Source organism: Rhinoraja longicauda, chromosome 4 (assembly GCF_053455715.1).
Source record: "Rhinoraja longicauda isolate Sanriku21f chromosome 4, sRhiLon1.1, whole genome shotgun sequence".
In the NCBI taxonomy this organism is placed as follows: Eukaryota; Metazoa; Chordata; class Chondrichthyes; order Rajiformes; family Arhynchobatidae; genus Rhinoraja; species Rhinoraja longicauda.
In genome coordinates, this window is record NC_135956.1 from 86,185,608 (window position 1) to 86,208,217 (window position 22,610).

The 22,610-nt window shown below is 43.7% G+C and overlaps 1 protein-coding gene across 32 annotated transcripts in view; it reads left to right on the top strand.

Moving 5' to 3' along the window:
- The window catches only part of clasp2 (cytoplasmic linker associated protein 2), a 278,703-nt gene that overhangs the window by 165,152 nt on the left and 90,941 nt on the right, over positions 1-22,610 (top strand). For 17 of the 32 annotated variants that reach the window (XM_078398275.1, XM_078398276.1, XM_078398278.1 and 14 more), the window contains 4 exons: positions 8,374-8,538; positions 14,541-14,564; positions 16,651-16,755; positions 16,921-16,947. In XM_078398275.1, coding sequence (XP_078254401.1) covers positions 8,374-8,538; positions 14,541-14,564; positions 16,651-16,755; positions 16,921-16,947 — 321 coding nt within the window. The remainder of the gene's footprint in view (positions 1-8,373; positions 8,539-14,540; positions 14,565-16,650; positions 16,756-16,920; positions 16,948-22,610) is intronic. The other 15 variants (XM_078398282.1, XM_078398307.1, XM_078398308.1 and 12 more) reach the window with 6 other exon arrangements.

Below are 22,610 nucleotides of genomic sequence, written 5' to 3' on the forward strand. Positions count from 1 at the left end.
TAATTATAACAATATTTAAAAAGGCATTTAATAAGGTTGATGGATAAGAAAGGTTTAGAGGTTTATGGGCTATATGAAGGCAGGTGGGATTAGTATAGATGGGGTATCTTGGCCGGCATGGGTAAGTTGGGCTGAAAGGCATGTTTCCATGCTATGACGTGATTCTATGACTCTAATTTAATTTTTCCCCAACTATCAAGTTTAGCTTATTTCGGTGCTTGGACCCCAAAGTCTTTGAGCTACATCGGTTTTTTTCCCTTCACATGATTTCATAAAATTGATTAATAATAATAATAATGCATTTTATTTATATAGCGCTTTTCATATACTCAAAGACGCTTTACAGAGATTTTGAGAACATAGGGAAATGAATAAATAGATAAATAAGTAAATAAATAAATGAACAGAGAAAGGAGACAGAAGGTGAGGTGACCTTCAGTGGTTGAAGGCAGTACTGAACAGGTGAGACTTCAGCGATGTTTTGAATGTGGTGAGTGTGGAGGAGTCTCTAACGGTTTGAGGTAGTGAGTTCCACAGGGTGGGAGCAGCGATGGAGAAAGCCCTGTCCCCCCAGGATCTGAGTTTGGTCCGGATGTGGGGGGATAGGCGATTGGCAGCGGCAGAGCGGAGGGTGCAGGTGGGAGTGTGCCTGTGGAGGAGGTCGGTCAGGTAGGATGGGGCCAGGTTATGGAGGGCTTTGTAGGTTATGAGGAGGATTTTGTACTGGATTCTCTGGGGGATGGGGAGCCAGTGGAGTTTATAAAGTACGGGGGTGATATGGTCACGGATCGAGATGTGTGTGAGTAGACGGGCAGCGGAGTTTTGAATGTATTGAAGTTTATTGATGATTTTTGAGGGTGCGCCATAGAGGAGGCTGTTGCAGTAGTCCAGACGGGAGGTGATTTTCTACCATAATTCAGCTCTGATGATCTCAGACCATGACGCAATGAACACCATTTTACCTGCTCACGTAAAGAATCAGTGTCCCTTTGCAACTTGCAGCTTCAATTTACAGTGTAATAGTCCAACATAGTGGCATTGGCAACTTAGGAACATAATGCAGTGTTCTTGCATCTAAGTTATTGGGAGCAGAGCAAAAATCTGCAGCCATTTTACAATGTTTCGTGTGATAAACACCACACCTTGCAAGTGTGCTTGATTGGCTGACTATCCGTTCATATTCATCTGATTGCTCAGACACGCCATCCCAAATAAGAGATTCTAGTAACGTAATCACTGTGGAAGTTGCGTGAATGGATCTATAATTTGGAAAATGGAGATATATTTACAATTTTTCAAAACAAAATCTAAATCAGGATTATTGCATATCATCTTCCACGGTAGGTATTAATGTCAAAGAGGTGCTGAAGGTACAATTGTACGTGAAGGTAAACAAATCCCCTGGGCCCGATCAGATATATGCGAGGACATTGTGGGAAACTAGAGAGAAAATTGCGGAAATTTAAATTTACGAGTCGTCGATAAATACAGGAGAGGTGGAAGACTGGAGGGTGGCAAATGTTGTGCGTCTATTCAAGAAGGGCTGCATGGAAAATGCTGGCAACTATAAGCCAGCGAGCTTAATATCTTATATTTACTTGATTTAAAATCCAAATAGAAACGTAGAAACATAGAAAATAGGTGCAGGAGGAGGCCATTCGGCCCTTCGAGCCAGCACCACCATTCATTGTGATCATGGCTGATCGTCCCTAATCAATAACCCTTGCCTGCCTTCTCCCCATAATCCCTTGATTCCACTAGCCCCTAGAGCTCTGTCTAACTCTCTCTCAAATCCATCCAGTGATTTGGTCAGAGAATTCCACAAATTCACTACTCTGGGTGATTTTTTTTTTTCTCACCTCAGTTTTAAATGGCCTTCCCTTTATTCTAAGACTGTGGCCCCTGGTTCTGGACTTGCCCAACATTGGGAACATTTTTCCTGCATCTAGCTTGTACAGTCCTTTTATAATTTTATATGTTTCTATAAGATCCCCTCTCATCCTTCTAAACTCCAGTGAATAGATGCCCAGTCTTTTCAATCTTTCCTCATATGTCAGTCCGCCATCCCAAGGATCAATCTCGTGAACCTACGCTGCACTGCCTCAATTACAAGGATGTCCTTCAAATTAGGAGACCGAAACTGTACACAATACTCCAGCTGTGGTCTTACCAGGGCCCTATACAACTGCAGAAGAACCGCTTTACTCCTATACTGAAATCCTCTTGTTATGAAGGCCAACATTCCATTAGCTTTCTTCACTGCCTGCTGTACCTGCACGCCAACTTACAGTGACTGGTGTACAAGGACACCCAGGTCTCGCTGCACCTCCCCCTTACCTAACCTAACTCCATTGAGATAATAATCCGCCTCCTTGTTTTTGTCACCAAAGTGGATAACCTCACATTTATCTATATTATACTGCATCTGCCACGCATCTGCCCACTCACTCAACCTGTCCAGGTCACCCTGCAACCTCCTAACATCCTCTTCACAGTTTACACTGCCACCCAGCTTTGTGTCATCCGCAAACTTGCTAGTGTTGCTTCTAATTCCCTCTTCCAAATCATTAATATATATGGTAAACAGTTGCGGCCCCAACACCGAGCCTTGCGGCACTCCACTTGCCACTGCCTGCCATTCTGAAAAGGACCCATTTACTCCTACTGTTTGCTTCCTGTCTGCCACCAATTTTCTATCCATGTCAGCCCCCTACCCCCAATACCATGTGCTCTAATTTTAGTCACCAATCTCCCGTGCGGGACCTTATCAAAGGCTTTCTGAAAGTCTAGATACACCAGATTTACTGGCTCCCCTTCATCCATTTTACTTGTCACATCCTCAAAAAATTCCAGAAGATTAGTCAAGCATGATTTCCCTTTCATAAATCCATGCTGCCTTGGACTTATCCTTTTACTGCTATCCAAATGCACTGTTATTACCTCTTTAATAATTGACTCCAGCATCTTTCCCACCACCGAAGTCAGGCTAACTGGTCTGTAATTCCCCGTTTTCTCTCTCGCTCCTTTCTTGAAAAGTGGGATAATATTAGCTATCCTCCAATCCACAGGAACTGATCCTGAATCTATTGAACATTGGAAAATGATAACCAATGCGTCCACTATTTCTAGAGCCACTTCCCTGAGGACCCTGGGATGCAGACCATCAGACCCAGGGGATTTATCATCCTTCAGTCCCATTAGTCTACCCAATACTATTTCTCGCCTAATGAAAATTTATTTCAGTTCCTCTACCCCTTAGATCCTCTGTCCTCCAGTACATCTGGCAGATTGTTTGTGTCTTCCTTAGTGAAGACAGATCCGAAGTATCTGTTCAACTCTTCTGCCATTTCCTTGTTACCCATAATAATTTCACCCGTGTCTGCCTTATAGGGACCCACATTTGACTTTGCTACTCTTTTTCTCTTAACATATCTAAAGAAGCTTTTACTGTCCTTCTTTATATTCTTGGCCAGCTTCCCCTCGTACTTCATCTTTTCAGCCCGTATTGCCCGTTTTGTTACCTTCTGTTGTCCTATGAAGGTTTCCCAATCCTCTGGCTTCTGGCTACTCTTTGCTGTGTTATACATCTTTTCTTTTAGTTTTATTCCATTTCTAACGTCCCTTGTCAGCCACGGTTGCCTCCTACTCCCCTTAGAATCTTTCTTCCTTTTTGGAATGAAATTATCCTGCGTCTTCCGGATTATGCCCAGAAATTCCTGCCATTGCTGTACCACCGTCAATCCTGCTAGGATCCCTTTCAGGTCTACCTTGGCCAGCTCCTCTCTCATGCCTTCATAGTCCCCTTACTATGGCACAGGCTCACCAGCCATTTGCTTTATAGTGTTTAGCTCTCAACTACATTTCGTACTTGGCTGCATACTTCTCAATGTACAATCTGCTTCTCAAGTAAATGTTTTATATGGTTGAAATTGGCCACAGATCCTTGTGATTCGGTATATGCTTGCTTCTAGTTTAAATGCTTAACCAACATCCTCACTGTTTGCCTGCCACCCAACCAATCTCTTATCATGATAATTCCATTATCATTTGTTCCATTAGTTTTGATTTTAGATAACATCTTATATTCATACAATCTGAAGAAGGGTCTCGACCTGAAACATCACCCATTCCTTCTACCCAGAGATGCTGCCTCTTCCGCTGAGCTACACCAGCAATTTGTGTCTATCTTCGGTGTAAACCAGCATCTGCAGTTCCTTCCTACACATCTTATATTTTTAATCGGATTCAGTGACGCAAGAAAATTTCATAAATAATATCCTGTTCACCTCCATCTAAAAATCTTGTTAAACAAGCCTTCACCTAAATAAATTCACATTGATATTTACTGATCAGCTCAAGTTACTTTGAAGTGCTCAGTCATCCTCTCCATAACTATAGCCTCTTGAAATATTTCCACAACAAATGTTCAACTCACAGATTTATAATGTCCTGTTTTTTAATATATATATATCCCAGCACTGACGTAAGATCCATGGCATTTAAAACCAAGGTTCTGCAGGATTTCATGATGCAATTGTAGTGGCAGTAATGAGAAGCACTTTAATATCTGAATGGTGTCAAGTTAGGAGGAGGGGGAGTTCAACGAGATCTGGGTGTCCTAGTGCATCAGTCAATGAAAGGAAGCATGCAGGTTCAGCAGGCAGTGAAGAAAGCCAATGGAATGTTGGCCTTCGTAACAAGAGGAGTTGAGTATAGGAGCAAAGAGGTCCTTCTACAGTTGTACCGGGCCCTGGTGAGACCGCACCTGGAGTACTGTGTGCAGTTTTGGTCTCCAAATTTGAGGAAGGATATTCTTGCTATGGAGGGCGTGCAGCGTAGGTTCACTAGGTTAATTCCCGGAATGGCGGGACTGTCGTATGTTGAAAGGCTGGAGCGATTGGGCTTGTATACACTGGAATTTAGAAGGATGAGGGGGGATATTATTGAAACATATAAGATAATTAGGGGATTGGACACATTAGAGGCAGATAACATGTTCCCAATGTTGGGGGAGTCCAGAACAAGGGGCCATAGTTTGAGAATAAGGGGTAGGCCATTTAGAACGGAGATGAGGAAGAACTTTTTCAGTCAGAGGGTGGTGAAGGTGTGGAATTCTCTGCCTCAGAAGGCAGTGGAGGCCAGTTCGTTGGATGCTTTCAAGAGAGAGCTGGATAGAGCTCTTAAGGATAGCGGAGTGAGGGGGTATGGGGAGAAGGCAGGAACGGGGTACTGATTGAGAGTGATCAGCCATGATCGCATTGAATGGCGGTGCTGGCTCGAAGGGCTGAATGGCCTACTCCTGCACCTATTGTCTATTGTCTAATAACGACTAAAATACCCGTTGATGACAATGGTATTCAGAAAGAATAGAGATTTTCAGAAGGCCTTCGATAAGGTGCCGCATGTCAGGCTGCTCGGGAAGATGATAGCCCGTGGAATTATAGGGAAGATACTAGCTTGGATAGCGGGATGACAGAAGGCAAAGAGTTGCAATAAAAGGCGCTTTTTCAGGTTGGCTGTCAATGACTAGTGGAGGTCCGTAAGGGTCGGTGCTGGGGCCGCTTCTCTTCAAGTTGAATATAATTGATTTGGATAAGAGGATTGAAGGCTTTGTGGCCAAGTTTGCAGATGATACTAAGATAGGTGGAGGGGCAGGCAATGTCGAGGAAGCAGGGACTCTGCAGAAGGACTTGGACCCTAGATTAGGAGAGTGGGCAGAGAAGTGGCAGATGAAATTCAGTACAGCAAAGTGAGGAGTCACGCATTTTGGTAATAAGAATAAAGGTGTAGATTATTTTCTGAATGGAAAGACAATCCAGAAATCGGAAGTGCAAAGGGATTTGGGAGTGCTGGTGCAGGACTCCCAAAACGTTAATTTGCAAGTCGAGTCGGTAGTAAGGAAGGCAAATTCAATGCTAGCATTTATATCAAGAGGGCTGGAAGAGAAAAACAGAGATGTAATGCTGAGGCTCTAAGGTGCTGGTCAGGCCGCATTTGGAGTATTGTGAGCAAATTTGGGCCCCGTATCTGAGGATGTGCTGGCTCCGGAGAGGGTGCAGAGGAGGTTTACAAGAATGATTCCAGGAATTAGTGGGTTAGCATATGATGAGCGTTTGACAGCACTGGGACTCTACTTTGCGGATGACACAAAGCTGGGTGGCAGTGTGAACTAGGAGGAGGATGTGCTCGGCTTGTACTCGCTGAAATTTAGAAGATTGAGGGGGGATCTTATAGAAACTTACAAAATTCTTAAGGGGTTGGACAGGCTAGATGCAGGAAGATTGTTCCCGATGTTGGGGAAGTCCAGAACATGGGGTCACCGTTTAAGGATAAGGGGGAAGTCTTTTAGGACCGAGATGAGAAAGTTTTTTTTCACACAGAGAGTGGTGAATCTGTGGAATTCTCTGCCACAGAAGGTAGTTGAGGCCAGTTCATTGGCTATATTTAAGAGGGAGTTAGATGTGGCCCTTGTGGCTAAAGGGATCAGGGGGTATGGAGAGAAGGCAGGTACGGGATACTGAGTTGGATGATCAGCCATGATCATATTGAATGGCGGTGCAGGCTCGAAGGGCCGAATCGCCTTCTCCTGCACCTATTTTTTATGTTTCTATGTTTCTATAATGCTATAAGGCTGCAGGGTGACTTGGATAGGATGGGTTAGTGGGCAGATGAAGTATAATGCGGATAAATGTGAGTATATCCACTTTGGTGGCAAGAACAAGAAGGCAGATTATTATCTGAATGGTGTCAGATTAGGAAAAGGGGAGGTGCAATGAGACCTAGGTGCCCTTGTACATGAGTCACTGAAAGTAAGTATGTAAGTACAGCAGGCAGTGAAGAAAGCAAATGGCATGTTGACCTTCATAGCGAGAGGATTTGAGCTTAGGAGCAAGGAGGTCCTACTGCAGTTGTACAGGGCTCTGGTGTGACCGCACTTGGAGTATTGTGTGCAGTTTCAGTCTCCTAATTTGAGGAAAGGCATTCTTGCTTTTGAGGGAGTGCAGCCTAGGTTCACAAGGTTAATTTCCAGGTTGGTGGGACTGACATATGAAAGAATGGGTCGACTGGGCTTGTCTTCACTGGAATTTAGAAGGATGAGAAGGGATCTCATAGAAACATATAAAATTCCTAAGGGATTGGACAGGCTAGATGCAGGAAAAATGTTCCCGATGTTGGGGGAGTCCAGAACCAGGGTTCACAGTTTAAGAATGAGGGGTAGGCCATTTAGGACAGAGATGATGAAAAACTTTTTCACCCCAAGAGTTGTGAATCTGTGGAATTCTCTGCCACAGAAGGCAGTGGAGGCCAATTCACTGGATGTATTCAGGAGAGAGTTGGATATAGCTGTTTGGGCTAATGGAATCAGGGGATATGGGGAGAAAGCAGGAACGGGGTACTGATTCTGGTTGATCAGCCATGATCATATTGAATGGCGGTGCTGGCTCGAAGGGCCAAATGGCCTACTCCTGCACCTATTTTCTATGTTTCTGTGTCTATGTTACTTGCTAGAGTTTAGAAGGTTGAGGGGAGATCTCATTGAAACTTACAAAATAATGTAAGGCATAGATGATGTGGATGTGGAAAGGATGTTTCCATTGGTGGGAGAGTCTAGGACCAGAGGTCAGAGCCTCTGAATTAAAGGGTACTCTTTTAGAAAGGAGGTGAGGAGGAACTTCTTTAGTCAGAGGTTAGTTAATCTGTGGAACTCTTTGCCACAGAGGGCTGTGGAGGCCAAGTCAATGGATATTTTTAAGGCAGAGATAGACAAATTCTTGATGAGAATGGGTGTCAAGGGTTACGGGGAGAAGGCAGGAAAATGGGATTAGGAGGCAGAGATCAGCCATGATTGAATGGCGGAGGAGACTCGATGGACCGAATGGATTAATTCTACTCGTATAACTTGTGAACTGAAACATTTGAAATAGAGTAACATTTGAAACATTGAAACATTTGAAATCGAGGACCAGAGGATACAGATTTAAGGTGAAGGGGAAAAGATTTAATAGGAATCTGAGGGGTAACCTTTTCACACAAAGGATGGTGGGTGTACGGAACAAGCTGCCAGAGGAGGAGGTTGAGACAGGGACTATCCCAACATTTTAAGAAACAGTTGGACAGGTACATGGATAGGACAGGTATAGAAGGATGTGGGCCAAACGTGGGCAGGTAGGACTAGTGTAGCTGGGACATATGTAGTTGGCCAGCGTGGGCAAGTTGGGCCGAAGGGCCTGTTTCCACGCTGTATCACTCTATGACTCTAAGACTAAGATGTTGGCTTTTTTTCTCCAAGGTTTAGAGCCATTGTTGAAATTAGTTCTTTTTTAGCAATACCTGTAAAAAGAAATTGAATCAACTCTTTTCCCGGTTTGTTAGATCCAAGTACAAAGTTTGTAGCTACTCCTGGTGGGTTGCAACGCTCTAGAAGTGACGTAGATGTTAATGCTGCTGCGTCTGCAAAATCACGGCACACCACTGGCCATTCAGGGGCGAGCCGCTTAACTGCATCCAATGCACCTGCAGGTGCTTTTTCTTCACTCGGTAAGATTGATGAAATAATTTAACACCAAAGCTCTTTCACCCATGTTGCAGATCACGGAAAGTTTGCTTATGACACTCCAAGCTATCACTGCTTCAAATAATGTATTGTCATCTTTATCAAATGTTAGGGTTTTTTTTTTGTCTCAGTGCTAATAATATTTGGAAAACGGGAACAAGCCCAATATCCTCACCGGGAGGTTTGTTGACGGGCTGGGCAGTCTTGAGGGTTGAAGCAGAAGGGAGAACAACTAAGTTGGAACTCAGGGGTTGCCTTTAGAAGGCAAGAAAGAAGCAATGATTCAGGGCAATGATAACTAGAGTCACCACAAAAGGGATGAATGTACAAGAGAAAGTGTACCAGTAAATAAAGTCAGAGTTGGGAAAAATGCTGATATGAAATTGAAGGCAAAAAAGGAAAAATGAATGGGAAAGACAGTTCACACTAGCTATGTCAGTGTAAGAATTTCACTGGGGTCAGTCTACAGACATTAGTTAACAACTACGATAGACACAAAATGCTGAGTAACTCAGTGGGACAGAGAGAAGGAATGGGTGACGTTTCGGGTCGAGACCCTTCTTCAGACTGAGAGTCAGGGGAAAGGGAAACGAGAGATATAGGCCACGATAGGGAGAGAAATAAAACAAAGAAATTAAAGATATGCAAAAAAAGTTACGATGATCAAGGAAACGGTCCATTGTTAGCTGTGGGCTAGGTGAAAATGTTACACAGACAATGAAACTCACCATTTATCATCTATATCAATGATTGGGACGAGAATGTACAAGACATGGTTAGCAAGTTTGCAGATGACCCAAAGTGGGTGGTCACAAAATGCTGGAGTAACTCAGCGGGACAGGCAGCATCTTTGAAGAGAAGGAATGGGTGACGTTTTGGGTCGAGACCCTTCTTCAGACTGAGAGTCAGGGGAGAGGGAGTCTAGAGATATGGAGGGGTAAGGTGTGAAAACGAGGGAACAAAACAGATAACGATAAGGAAATCTAGAATGGTTCCTTGTCAGCTGAGGGAAAGGTGACAATGAGTCATACAATCAGTTACATTTATCAGAAAGACAGTGAATGTCGGAGAACGAGGGTGGGGGAGGGACAAGAAGAGAGGGAAAGCAAGGGTTACTTTAGGTTAGAGAAATCAATATACTCATACCCCGTGGTTGTAAGCTGCCCAAGCGAAGTGGGTGGTATTGTAGATAGTGAAGATGGTTTTCAAAAATTGCAGCAGGATCTTGATCGGTTGGGCAAGTGGGCTGGGGTTAACAGAGTTTAATACAGAGAAGTGCAAGGTGTTGTCTTTTGGGAAGCCTAAACTAGGAAAGCTCTACTCAGTGAATGGTAGGGTCCTGGAGAGTGTTGTAGAGCACAGGGATCCATACAGGTACCATAGTTCCTTGAAGGTTATTGCACAGAGCCTTTTACCCAGAGTCAGAGAATCAAGAATTCAAGGGCATAGGTTTAAGGTGAGAGGGGAAAGATTTATTAGGAACCTGAGGGTAACTTTTTTACACAAAGATTAGTGGGTATATGGAACGGGCTGCCAGAGGAGGTAGTTGAGGCAGGTAATTTCACAATGATTAAAAAACATTGGGACAGGTACATGGATAGGACAGATTTAGAAGCGTTTCGGCCAAACGCAGGTAGGTGGGACTAGTGTAGCTGGAGCATGTTGGTCATTGTGAGCAAGTTGGGCCGAAGGGCCTGTTTCCACGTTGTATCACTCGGTGGCAGCTCTTCCCTCCTCAACCTTTTTGATTATATCTTCAAAAAACTCAGATTTCTGAGACACCATCTCCCACGTACAAAACCATGCTCACTATCTCTAATCAGCCCTTGTCCAACAGAATACTCTAATAACTTTCCAACCATAGATGTCAGACTTACTGGCCTACAGTTCCTGGGCTTTTCCTTGCAGCCCGTCTTAAAAAAGAGGCACATCATTTGCCATGCTCCAGTCTTCTGTGTTTAATCATGACTCAAATCTCACCCAAGGCACCTGGCATTTCTGCTCAAGCTTTCAATAGTGTCTCTGGATATATCTGATCAAGCACAGGAGATTTGTATACCTTCATACATGTTAGGATGTTCAACACCTCCTCGACCGTAATTTTGACTCAAGACTAATCTCAAGACAGTTCCATTGACTGCCTCAAGTTCCCCGGTGCTCATGTCTTTCTCCACGGTAAAAACAGATGAAGAATGCTCATTGGCGACCTTCCCCATCTCTTGCGGCTCCATACAGAGAAGATCTCTTTGATTCCTGAGGGGCCCCATTCTCTCTCTGGTGACCCATTTTCCCTTGATGTACATAAAATCTCTTGGGGATTATCCTTAATATTATCTGCCAGAGTTATCTCCCCTTTTAACCCTCCTGATTTCCTTCTTTAGCGCAGTTCTAAGTTCCCTAAACTTCTCCAGGGATACACCTGATCCTCTCTGCCTATACCTGGCCCATGCCTCTTTCTTATCCTTGACCTGAGCCTCAATTCCTCTCGTCATCCAAGCTTCCTTACGCACACCTGCCTTGACTTTCTCTCTGCCTTGAGCTAGATAGAGCTCTTAAGGATAGCGGAGTCAGGGGGTATGGGGAGAAGGCAGGAACGGGGTACTGATTGAGAATGATCAGCCATGATCACATTGAATGGCGGTGCTGGCTCGAAGGGCCGAATGACCTACTCCTGCACCTATTGTCTATTGTCTATTGTCTAACAGGAACATGCATACTCTGAATTCTTGTCAGCACACTTTTAACAAGGCTTAATCATGACTGATGGTCAGCAAGGACTTTGTGGGCCGAAGGGTCTGTTTCCTTGCAGTACGTCTAAACATCTGCAGGCAGTCCCTGATTCCAACTGCACATGAAAGGTTCTCTTTGTGTTACTCAGAAATTTTTCCTCCTGTGCTCTCTAAGTTTGATTCACATTCTCTCTCCCCCCTCAGCCTTTAATCAAAGGAAACAGCTTGTCACTGTCCACTCTATCTAGTTTCTCTTCCAATACATTACCTGACAAGTGGGGTTAGTGTAGATGGGGCATGTTGGTCGGCGTGGGCAAGTTGGGCCGCTGGGCTTGTTTCCACTGTGTGACTCTAATTTCTACGTTATCCCACTTTCATATCATATCATATCATATCATATACATACAGCCGGAAACAGGCCTTTTCGGCCCTCCAAGTCCGTGCCGCCCAGTGATCCCCGTACATTAACACTATCCTACACCCACTAGGGACAATTTTTTTTTACATTTACCCAGCCAATTAACCTACATTTCTCATCCACTCCCTGCACACAAGGGGCAATTTATAGCCAATTAATCACCAGATTCGCACACACCAGAGGAAACCCACGCATTCACATGGAGAAACATGTAAACTCCACACAGACATCACCCGAGGTCAGGATCAAACCTGGGCCTCTGGCTCTGTGAGCATGGGCACTATTGGCATCACTATTGGTATGGACAAGGTGGGGTGAAAGGGCCCATTTCTGTGCAGAATGATTCTATGATTCTATAAGATAGGAAGACAGGGGAGAGAGGGAAAAGAGTATTGGGGGGGATAGGAGAAAATGGAAGACAATTGGAGAGAGTGAGGAAGGCAAAGGAGAGTGGTAAATTGGGAATAAGCGCAAATAAAAGGGAGGGCAGTATTGAGGGGCAGCAGTATATGATGGCGTGGGCAAGGGTGAGAGTGGGGAAAGTGAAAGTAAATGTGGGGCAGAGGAAAGCCGACAAGAAAGGGGAGTAGGGGAAAAGGAGAGAGGGGGTGGGTGAAGGGGAGGAGAAAAGTCAGGAAGGTGTGAGTTGTGTGTTTGTCTGAGTCTGTGCTTGTGATGCTGCATGATTTTCCATTGTGTCTGTAGCTCACTGTACTTGCACATATGACAATAAGCTGAACTTAAAGGTTGCTTTCGGCCCGTGACTCGTGGAGTGCTTCAGGTCTGTGCTGGGCCCATTGTTGTTTTCCTTTAATGTCAACGATCTGGATGAGAATGTACAAGGCCTGCTTAGTGATTTGCAGATGACACTAAAATAGGTGATATCGTAGATAGTGAAGAAAGTTGTCGGCAACTGCAGCGGAATCTTGATCAGCTGGCTAAGAAATGGCAAGTGGAGTTTAATTCAGATATATGCGAACTGTTTCATTTTGGGAAGTCAAATCAGGACAAGACTTTGAGTGAGTGGTTGGGCTCTGGCTAGTGTTGTAGAGCAGATCGAGGAGGACAAGTGCATAGTTCGCTGAAAGTGGCAGCACAAGAAGATTGGATGGTGAAAAAAGGTTTTTGGCATGGCTGTCTTCAGCAGTCAGTGCTTAGCGTGTCGAAGTTCAGATATTTATGTTGCAGTAATAGAAGACTAAATTGCAGTATTTTGTTCAGATTTACAAGGATGTGCCAGGATGCAATGGACTGAGACAGGGCAGGATTCTATTCCTTGAACCATCGGAGACATAGAGGGGTGATCATATAGAGGTGTATAAAATCATGAGGGGTACATACAGGTTTACAGAACATGATATTTTTCTCAGAATTGTGGAATCAAGAACTTGTGGGCAGAGGTTTACGGTGAGAGGAGAAAGATTTAATAAGAACCCGATGGGCAACTTTTTCACGTAAAAAAGGGCGTCACAGTGGCGCAGAGATAGAGTTGCTGCCTTACAGCACCAGAGTCCTGGGTGTGATCCTGACTATGGGTGCTGCCTGTACGGAGTTTGCACGTTCTCCCCGTGACCGCGTGGGTTTTCTCGGGGTGCACCGGCTTTCAAAGACATGCGGTTTTGTAGGTTAATTGTCCCTAATGTGTACGGGTAATCGTTGATTAGTGTGGACATGGTGGCCCGAAGAGCCTGTTTCCATGATGTATCTCTAAACTAATTAGAAGGATGAGAGGGGATCTTATAGAAACATATGAAATTATAAAAGGACAGGACAAGCTAGATGCAGGAAAAATGGTCCCAATGTTGGAGGAGTCCAGAAACAGGGGCCACGGTCCAAGAATAAAGGGGAGGCCATTTAAAACTGAGATGAGAAAAAACTTATTCAGCCAGAGAGTTGTGAATTTGTGGAATTCTTTGCCACAGAAGGCAGTAGAGGCCAATTTAGTGGATGAATTTAAAAGATAATTAGATAGGGGCTAGTGGAATCAAGGGATATGGGGAGAAGGCAGGCATGGGTTACTGATTGTGGATGGTCAGCCATGATTACAATGAATGGCAGTGCTGGCTCGAAGGGCCAAATGGCCTCCTCCTGCACCTATTTTCTATGTAAAGTAAGAAGGTACACGCAATGAGCTGCTGGAGGAAGTGGTTGAGGAAGCCACAATAATACCATTTAAATAACATTTGAACCGATGTATGGATTGCAAGCGTTTAAGGGATATGGTCAAACACAGATAAATGGGACTGACTTGAATGAGCATCTCGGGCAGCACGGATGAGTTAGACCCAGGGGCCCCATTGCCCTGCTGTATGACCCTATGGGAGAGGCAAATATAATCAAGGCATTTAAAAGCCATTTGGACAGGAAAGGGGTGGAGGGATATTGTCCTAATGTGGGCGAATGGGATTACCAAATGGCATTACAGTCAGTTTGGACAAACTATGCCAAAGTGCCCTTATTCTATGCTGCACACCTTTATGACTCATTATGCTGACCTCTTGCCTCCAGTGACTCCTACTGCCTTGTTGCTACTATTGCCTCATCATTTATGCTACTCACCAGCAAGTAGTCAAATGCACAATGCTAGAGAATGATATCATTTATTACATCTTGAGGTGTGTTTTATCTTCTTTCAGTACATTTTTTTTCCACCCATCCCTCTAGTTTATTTATTCAAATCTTTCATATTCTTCATTTCCTATATATTTTGTTTATCAGTACCTCTAGTTTCCCGTAAGTCTCTGATATGAAGTAAAATTTCACATGTGATGATTGTTTATTGTACATGTAATCTAACACACTAACTCTTAATCTGTTCTTTACTTGCTTGGTTACAAAGATGATGCATCTGACAAAACAGATGGTAAGGAAATTGTCCACCTGTCTTCTCATTTAACCCATTAAGAGACGTTACCAACAGCATAGCACAAAACATTTGTCATATGTGTGCAATTCAAAATTAATACATGTAACCTTCTGATGCTTTTAACTTCCTCTTTTTAATCAGCATTTTCCATAAAAATATTTGAATACCCCAGTAATAACTGAAGCATAATAATTGAAGTATATTCATCTATTTACCAAATAATTTTACTGACAAAATTCGTAATTATAACTGACTAAAATAATGCGTGTTGTCAGTTTGATCTTTTCTCCCATTTAGGAATCTTCCCACTGAAGATGGTAATCCCTGACAATTGGAGTTATGATTTCTAACACTTGGAAAAGTCATCATAAAGCTGACTTGTTATATGTAAAAAAAAGGTTCATCAGTCTCCCCTAGGGAAGGAGACTGGGTGCCCTCACCTGGACTGGATAAAGTGTGGCTCCAGTCTCACTTAAACAGTTGTAGCTGGAACTTACAACACTGAAAACAACCATAACCATAACCAGTTATAACTAAATGTTCAACAAAGCTAATCCAAACAGATCAGATAATAATATACATAAATACAATCAAGTCAAACTCAAGTACAATAGATAAAGCAAAAGGGAATATCCAGAGTATCAGAATATAGTTCTCAGCATTGTCGTGCGTCAGTTCCATAGACGAAGTCCAATATCGGCAACGGGATAGAGGTGAATCGGACAGTACCCTAGATTATGGAAGGACCATTCAGAAGCCTGATAACAGAGGGGAACCAGTTGTTCCTGAGCCTGGTGGTGCACACTTACAAGGTTCTGTACCTTTTGCCAGACGGGAGCAGGGAGAAGAAGGAATGACTCTGGTGGGACAAGTCTTTGTTTATGTTAGCTGCTTTACGGAGGCAGACTTGAGAGTAGATGGAGTCAGTGGTGGGGTCTGGTTTGTGTGATGGACTGGGCTACATGTACAACCCTGCAATTTCTTGCAGTGTTGGGCAGGGCTATTCCCAAATCAAGCTGTGATGCAACCCAACAGCATGCTCTCCATGGTGCACCTGTAGAAGTTTGTAAGAGTCATTGTAGACCTGCCGGATTTCCTCAGTCTACTTAGGAAGTGTTAGTGTGCCTTCTTGGCTGTTGTATTAACGTGGTTGGTCCATGACAGATCGTTTTGTTATATTAATGCCAAGGAACTTGAATCTTTCTCATGCATTTCTAATTGAGATTGATCAATGTGCTGAGGAAGCAACTTGGTGATAGGCTACTTTAGTGTGATGCAATGTATTGAGAAAGAGTCAGTTGATGATCTGTAGGTAAGACATTTAGGAAATGGATAACAAATGATGGAGTTATACATCAATGTTAAAATGATCTTGTTCAATCTGACATTATTGCCTTCAATCATAATAAAACAAACTGAAAGTGTGAGGCGATGGCAGATTGGGAAGTGATATCAAAGGGTGTGACATAAACAAGCAATGGCTAACATTTAAAGAATTAATATATAGTTTATAAGCAAAATACAGAATAATTCACCAGGAAAAGTAGTAAGTGCAGCTTGATTTTACATATCTAGGTTGTCAACTGACTATTCTATCCCTTTTCTTATTAATGTTTGGTCTTTTATCTTTGATAAATTCTGAAATGTTCCCATTCCTCAGGCTCACTGTTTTCTTTTGGTCAAAATTATATGCCCTTTGATCCATATTTTTTTAACCTGAAGGCCATGGAGGAACTACTTTTCCTGGTGAATTATTCTGTATTTTGCTTATAAACTATATATTAATGCTCACACCTCTCTGCCCTCTGATGTTCCCATTTGCCACCACCCCTCATTCAGTTCCACTCTTCGCCATTTCCTATCTGATTCCAGAATCTGCGACCTTTTATTCTCCCCATCACCTCTCTGCCTCTGTTGCTACCTCCACCTTTCCCTTCCCCCATCTGAAGAGTTATCTGCCAACTCCTCTGCACGGGTATCCATCTTTACTTGCTAGGTCCTTGCAAAATATAACGTGCGCATTGAGCAAAATGTTCAATACTTGCCGATATTTTATGTACTGAAATGTTTATGTTCTCCATAGGTCGAATTCGAAACAGACCACTACTTTTGGGAACCGCCACAGGTGGCGGAGACACCGCGGATTCCAGGGGCCGAAGTCGTACCAAAGTGGTGTCACAATCACAGCGTATGTGTTTGATTTGTTGCATGCAGAGTGATAGTTTTATAAGCTGGGGAGATAGAAAATATTGTCATTGCACTTGTATGCAGAAAGAATACATTAGTATTGTAGTTTCCATTTTTTTAATATTGAATGATCCACTAAGTTTTGAACAACTATTCTGTACCTCAGGTTTAACATCCTCTGAAGATAACACAGGTATCTTGCTATTAATATTTTTCTTTGTTTTGTTTTGCATGTTTGGTGATTTCATGTTAAGCTGAGTGTTCCTAAAAAGTTTGTCAAATTTCTTCTTTAAAGTAGTAGACAGCTATGTGCAGCAAAAGTGGTGAATTTACCACTGTTAAATATTGAAAATTTACAATGAACTTCAACGGTGTCAAAGCAGGAAAGCAGCATTTACTTCCTCATTGTAGGAAATCACCACAAGAGGACAATACCTCATTTTTATCCTCATTTCATCTTTGTTTACTATATTTTTCCACATTTCCACATTTCATTGTCACCTCAAAACACATCAAAATGGATGCCGACTGATGAAGTCTCTACATAGTAACCCGATAATAATTTTAAAATAATTAAAAATGGAAATGGATCGTATTATTGAACCCATTAAATCATTTGCTAATGCATCATGGTTAACACTGGCAAGATGATCCTTCAATCTCTCATGGTAATGTAGAAATTAACACCAATTGTCAGTTGTAAGATTTATCTTAACATTCTGCAACTAGTTTTCTTTGCCTCACAGTCTTAAAGAAAATGGTCTAGTTTTTTCTTATCAGCACCAACGAAATCTGCTTTAAGATCTATGATCACTGTGGTTAGACACAAAATGCTGGAGTAACTCTGCGGGGCAGGTAGCATCTCTGGAGAGAAGGAATGGGTGACGTTTCGGGTGGAGACCCGAGACAGATAACGGTGACTTGGGCTTCCTCCACTAATATTGTCACGAGGTATCAGGAGTTAATTCATAGAGATCCCTGGTGTCCCAACAACAATAATGATGACAATTAAAATAAAAGATGCTGGAATCATTAATATTATCATTTCAAAGACCCTTTGACAGAATTGTTTTATTTCAATTCTGACAAAGGGTTTTTCATCTGAAATGTTAACTCTCTTTCCCTTTCCACAGACGCAGTGTGAATCTTGAACATTTTCTGGTTTTATTTCAGACTTCTAGCATCTATGACAGTTTTGATGTTCAATTATGTCAACAGGAAAGCCATTCAATCGTTCACATTGGAGAATGCTGTAAAAGCAAACCAAGGCATAAAAATAAACATTTTTGACTAACTTGTTAAATGTTTTATAGGGAGCAGAATTAAGCTGAGAAAAGGGACAGGAGATAATGACAGTCATCAAAATATGAAAGTCAAATTCTTAAACATTACTTAAAAAGATTTCGAATTTTGAAGTACAGCAACCTCATTTAAAATTAATTTGCATAGTACCAGATAAATTGTTGAACTCTAATTACAGGCTACAGTGCCATTATGAACTTAGTGCCATCTTACAAAATCAGTTCAGCCTCACTTAGAATGAGGTTAATTAAACAATTAAATAGTGACAACACTGTAGTCAGGCAGAGTGGAGATAAATGGGTAATTCCCCCGACAATCAAGCCTACTGACCATATCCCTGCACGTAACTGAAATCATTCTTTCATGCAAAAGTTATGTATAACTCTCATTGTATTTTTCTGGAGAAATTAGCCCATTTTTTGGTGTTGTTGCTGTGGTGTGTGTTTTCTCTGTTTGTCAAATAGACTTTGCTTTTTCAGTCGTGTGTTTGGTGTGTGACAAACTGATTTCTGAGGCAAAAAAAGAGTTTCAACCCGAAATATCACCTGACGAAGGGTCTCGACCCGAAATGTCATCTCTCCGTGTTCTCCAGAGATGTTGCCTGACCCACAGAGTTGTTCCAGCACCTTGTGTCTATTTTTGTAAACCAGCATCTGCGGTTCCATGTTTCTACCTATACTGCCTGCTGTGGCATTGCAATTGGGCAGTCGCCAATGAAACCGGAGGAGTTTGCAATAGCACTCCAAGTGGAGGAGCAGGGAATTACTAACAGCAAATTCTGTACCTTGTTAATGAGTAAACCCTCGTTTTAATCGACCCTAGTGGGGGGGAATGGTGTCTGTTATTGACGATTGTCTGCTGTAACCCAGCAAGATATTATCATTGTATGCAGTTGAAATAAAGAACTGCAGAACTATATAAAATCATGAGAGGAATATCATGAGATGAGAAAGAACTTTTTCACCCAGAGAGTTGTGAATTTGTGGAATTCTCTGCCACAGAAGGCAGTGGGGGCCAATTCACTGGATGAATTTAAAATAGAGTTAGATGGAGCTCCAGGGGCTAGTGGAATCAAGGGATATGGGGGGAAGGCAGGCACGGGTTGCTGATTGTGGATGATTAGCCATGATCCTAATGAATGGCAGTGCTGGCTCAAAGGGCCAAATGGCCTCCTCCTGCACCTATTTTCTATGTTTCTATGAATAGATTGGGTAGATGCACAGAGTCTCTTGCCCAGAGCAGGTGAATCGAGGACCAGAGGACATAGGCTTAAGGAGAAGGGGAAAAGATTTAATAGGAATCTGAGGGGTAACTTTTTTACATAAAGGGTGGTGGGTGTATGGAACAAGCTTCCAGAGGAGGTAGTTGAGGCAGGGACTATCCCAACGTTTAAGAAACAGTTAGACAGGTACATGGATAGGACAGGTTTGGAGGGATATGGACCAAATGCAAGCAGGTGGGACTAGTGTAGCTGGGACATGTTGGCCGATGTGGGTAAGTTGGGCCAAAGAGCCTGTTTCCAGCTATATAGCTACGAGATGCTGGTTAATACACATAGAACATAAAGTGTTGGAGTAACTCAGCAGGTCAGGCAACATCTCTGGAGAACATGGACAGGTGGTGCAGGGCGCTTCTTCAGATTGATTCAGCCTGCTGAGTTATTCCAGCACTTTGTGTTGTTTCCCATTAAAACGAGGCGGCCATGCTGCTGGTCTGCACTAGCGAGCCCTTCTTCACCTACTACTGCACGGTCCAGGTGAAGCGACAGTTGTGGCTCACATTGTAGCTCCTGGGGGCAGCGCTTTCTTCAGGTCACCGCCACCGACAGGATGCACTCAGTCACTGTGGGGCTTCCTCTCCTCCAACCTGCTGCTGCTTCTTCCTGTCAGTCCTTCATTTTATCTACTCTCCGCTCTTCCGCCGCCTTCTCCCGTTGCTCTGCTCACGTCCTCTCTATCCCCTCCCCCCTTCTGACCACTGCCTCCTCCTCCTCCTCCTCATGTATCTCTGCCCACGACCTCTCTATCCTCCCCCCTCCCCCCTTCCGACCACTGCTTCCTCCTCCTCCTCATGTAGCTCTGCCCACGACCTCTCTATCCCCCCCCCCTTCCGACCACTGCCTCCTCCTCCTCATGAAGCTCTGCCCACGACCTCTCTATTCCCCTCCTTCCGAACACTGCCTCCTCCTCATGTAGCTCTGCCCACGACCTCTCTATCCCCCCCTCCCCCCTTCCGACCACTGCCTCCTCCTCCTCATGTTGCTCTGTCCACTCGGCCTCCCCACCCTCGCTCCATCGCCGCCCCCTCCTCCATCATCCCTGCAGTTGCCAACATCTCCGAAGGTGGAGTATGTTTATCGACTCTGGGGAGGAGATGGGAGGAGGGGGGGAGAGGTCAATGGGAGAAGGAGGCGGAGGTAGGGGTGGAGCGGAAAGTGGACAAAGCAACGGGCCTACAACGGAAGCAGCAGCAGCAGGTGAGAGAGGAGGGAGCCCCATGGTGACCGAGCGTGACCTGTTGCTGGCGGTGACCTGCAGGAAGCACTGTCCCCGGGGTCTACAACGTGAATCGCAACAAACACGTAAACGGGACCCTGAGGCGGGTGAAGAAGGGCTCGCTGGGGCATCTTGCCTGGGATGGTGTCTGAAGCCAGGCTGTATGAGGTTTGTGTGGCGTGCCAGCTGAGGGTGGCGACCACACGTCCGCCCCGAGAATCCATTATAAAGGGGTGCGTTAAATGGTGGGTTTACTGTATATTCACAAGTACTGATTGAAATACTTTGCAGACCAGGCAGCATTAAGTTTTCATCACAAAAACAGTTAGAAGTAAGACACGTTTTTAAGGTTGCCAACATAAACCAGAGCTTTGTAGATTTACAATGGCACAATATTATAGAAAACAATGAGGATTTTACAAGATATTGGAAAATAGATTTAAGGAAGTGCCATAGTCTATAATTTGCTTTATTAAAACAAATTATAAAACAATTTTGCCTGAAACAAAAAAAACAACATTTTTGTCATCCTTAGATCAAAATCCCAATGTTCCAAATCCTCACGTCATTATGCGTGTCAGTGTGTCCAATTGATATATTGCAAGTTTTGTGTGACCATTGCTTTAAACTTAGCCTCTTGGCACATTCTACACATTCAGTTGTTAAAAAAAACAAAATAGATCAGCATTTTCCAGTCACCAGAGATTTTGGATATGGAATGCATGCAAGCTGCAATGATATGGGAAAAGGGGGGCAGGAATACGCTGAAGAATTCAAAGGAATGTGGAGTGGCTGCTCAATGTAGGCCTCCTATTTTGTCCAAGAGGACCACGTGACTGGGTCTACAAGCAGCCATTCATGGTCGCAAAGATGGAGTCTGTGAGGAAATCAACATGAATACAGCCTATACATTTCTTTAATTTTCACAATATATGTTACAGAAACCTCTGTGTAGGAAGCAACAGCAAATGCTCGTTTAAACCGAAGATAGACACAAAAAGCTGGAGTTACTCAGTGGGACAGGCAGCATCTCTGGAGAGAAGGAATGGTGTCCTTTCAGGTCGAGAAGAACAGTCTCGACCCGAAACATCGCCCATTCCTTCTCTCCAAAGATGCTGCCTGCCCCACTGAGTTACTCCAGCTTTTTGTGTCCATCTTACAGAAACCTCTAATGCCCGAACGTGGCTGATGGATAGGTAGATGAAGTCTCCGTTTGAATCTAATGCTTCTGAAAACTACCATATGTGCAGCAGTGACATTGAAATGTGAGTTTCAGCAGAGATCAGCAGCAGCAGTGTGGGGGCTAGAAATCTAAGAGTGACTAGCATCTTGATCTTCATGCCAAAGCAGTCAAGGCACACGAAAGGTTGTATTTGAGGTCACAGGTGACAGTGGGTTGAATGAATGTAGTTAGACTGTTGGCCCTTAAATTTGCTTTGTTTCAGTGATGCAGTGTTGATAAAACCTGGTTAATCTGTAAATAAATAATATACATTTCTCGGGTATCAGACTGAAGAAGGGTCTCAACCGGAAACGTCACCCATTCCCTCTCTCCTAGATGCTGTCTGACCTGCTGAGTTACTCCAGCATTTTGTGATACCTTCGATTTGTATCAGCATCTGCAGTTATTTTCCTATACACATTTCTCAGATCAGTACATTTGAAAATCATCACAGAGACATGTATTACAGGTCAACCACTTTAGTTTAGCTTAGTTTCGAGATACAGCGCGGAAACAGGCTCTTCGGCCCACCGAGTCTGTGCCGACCAGCGATCCCCATACACTGGCACTATCCTACACACGAGGGACAATTTACAATATCTACCGAAGCCAATTAACCTACAAACCTGTACGTCTTTGGAGTGTGGGAGGAAACCGGAGCACCCGGGGAAAACCCACGCGGTCACGGGGAGAACGTACAAACTCCACAGAGACAGTACCCGTAGTCAGGCTCTAACCCGGGTCTCTGGCGCTGTAAGGCAGCAACTCTAACCCGGGTCTCTGGCGCTGTAAGGCAGCAACTCTAACCCGGGTCTCTGGCGCTGTAAGGCAGCAACT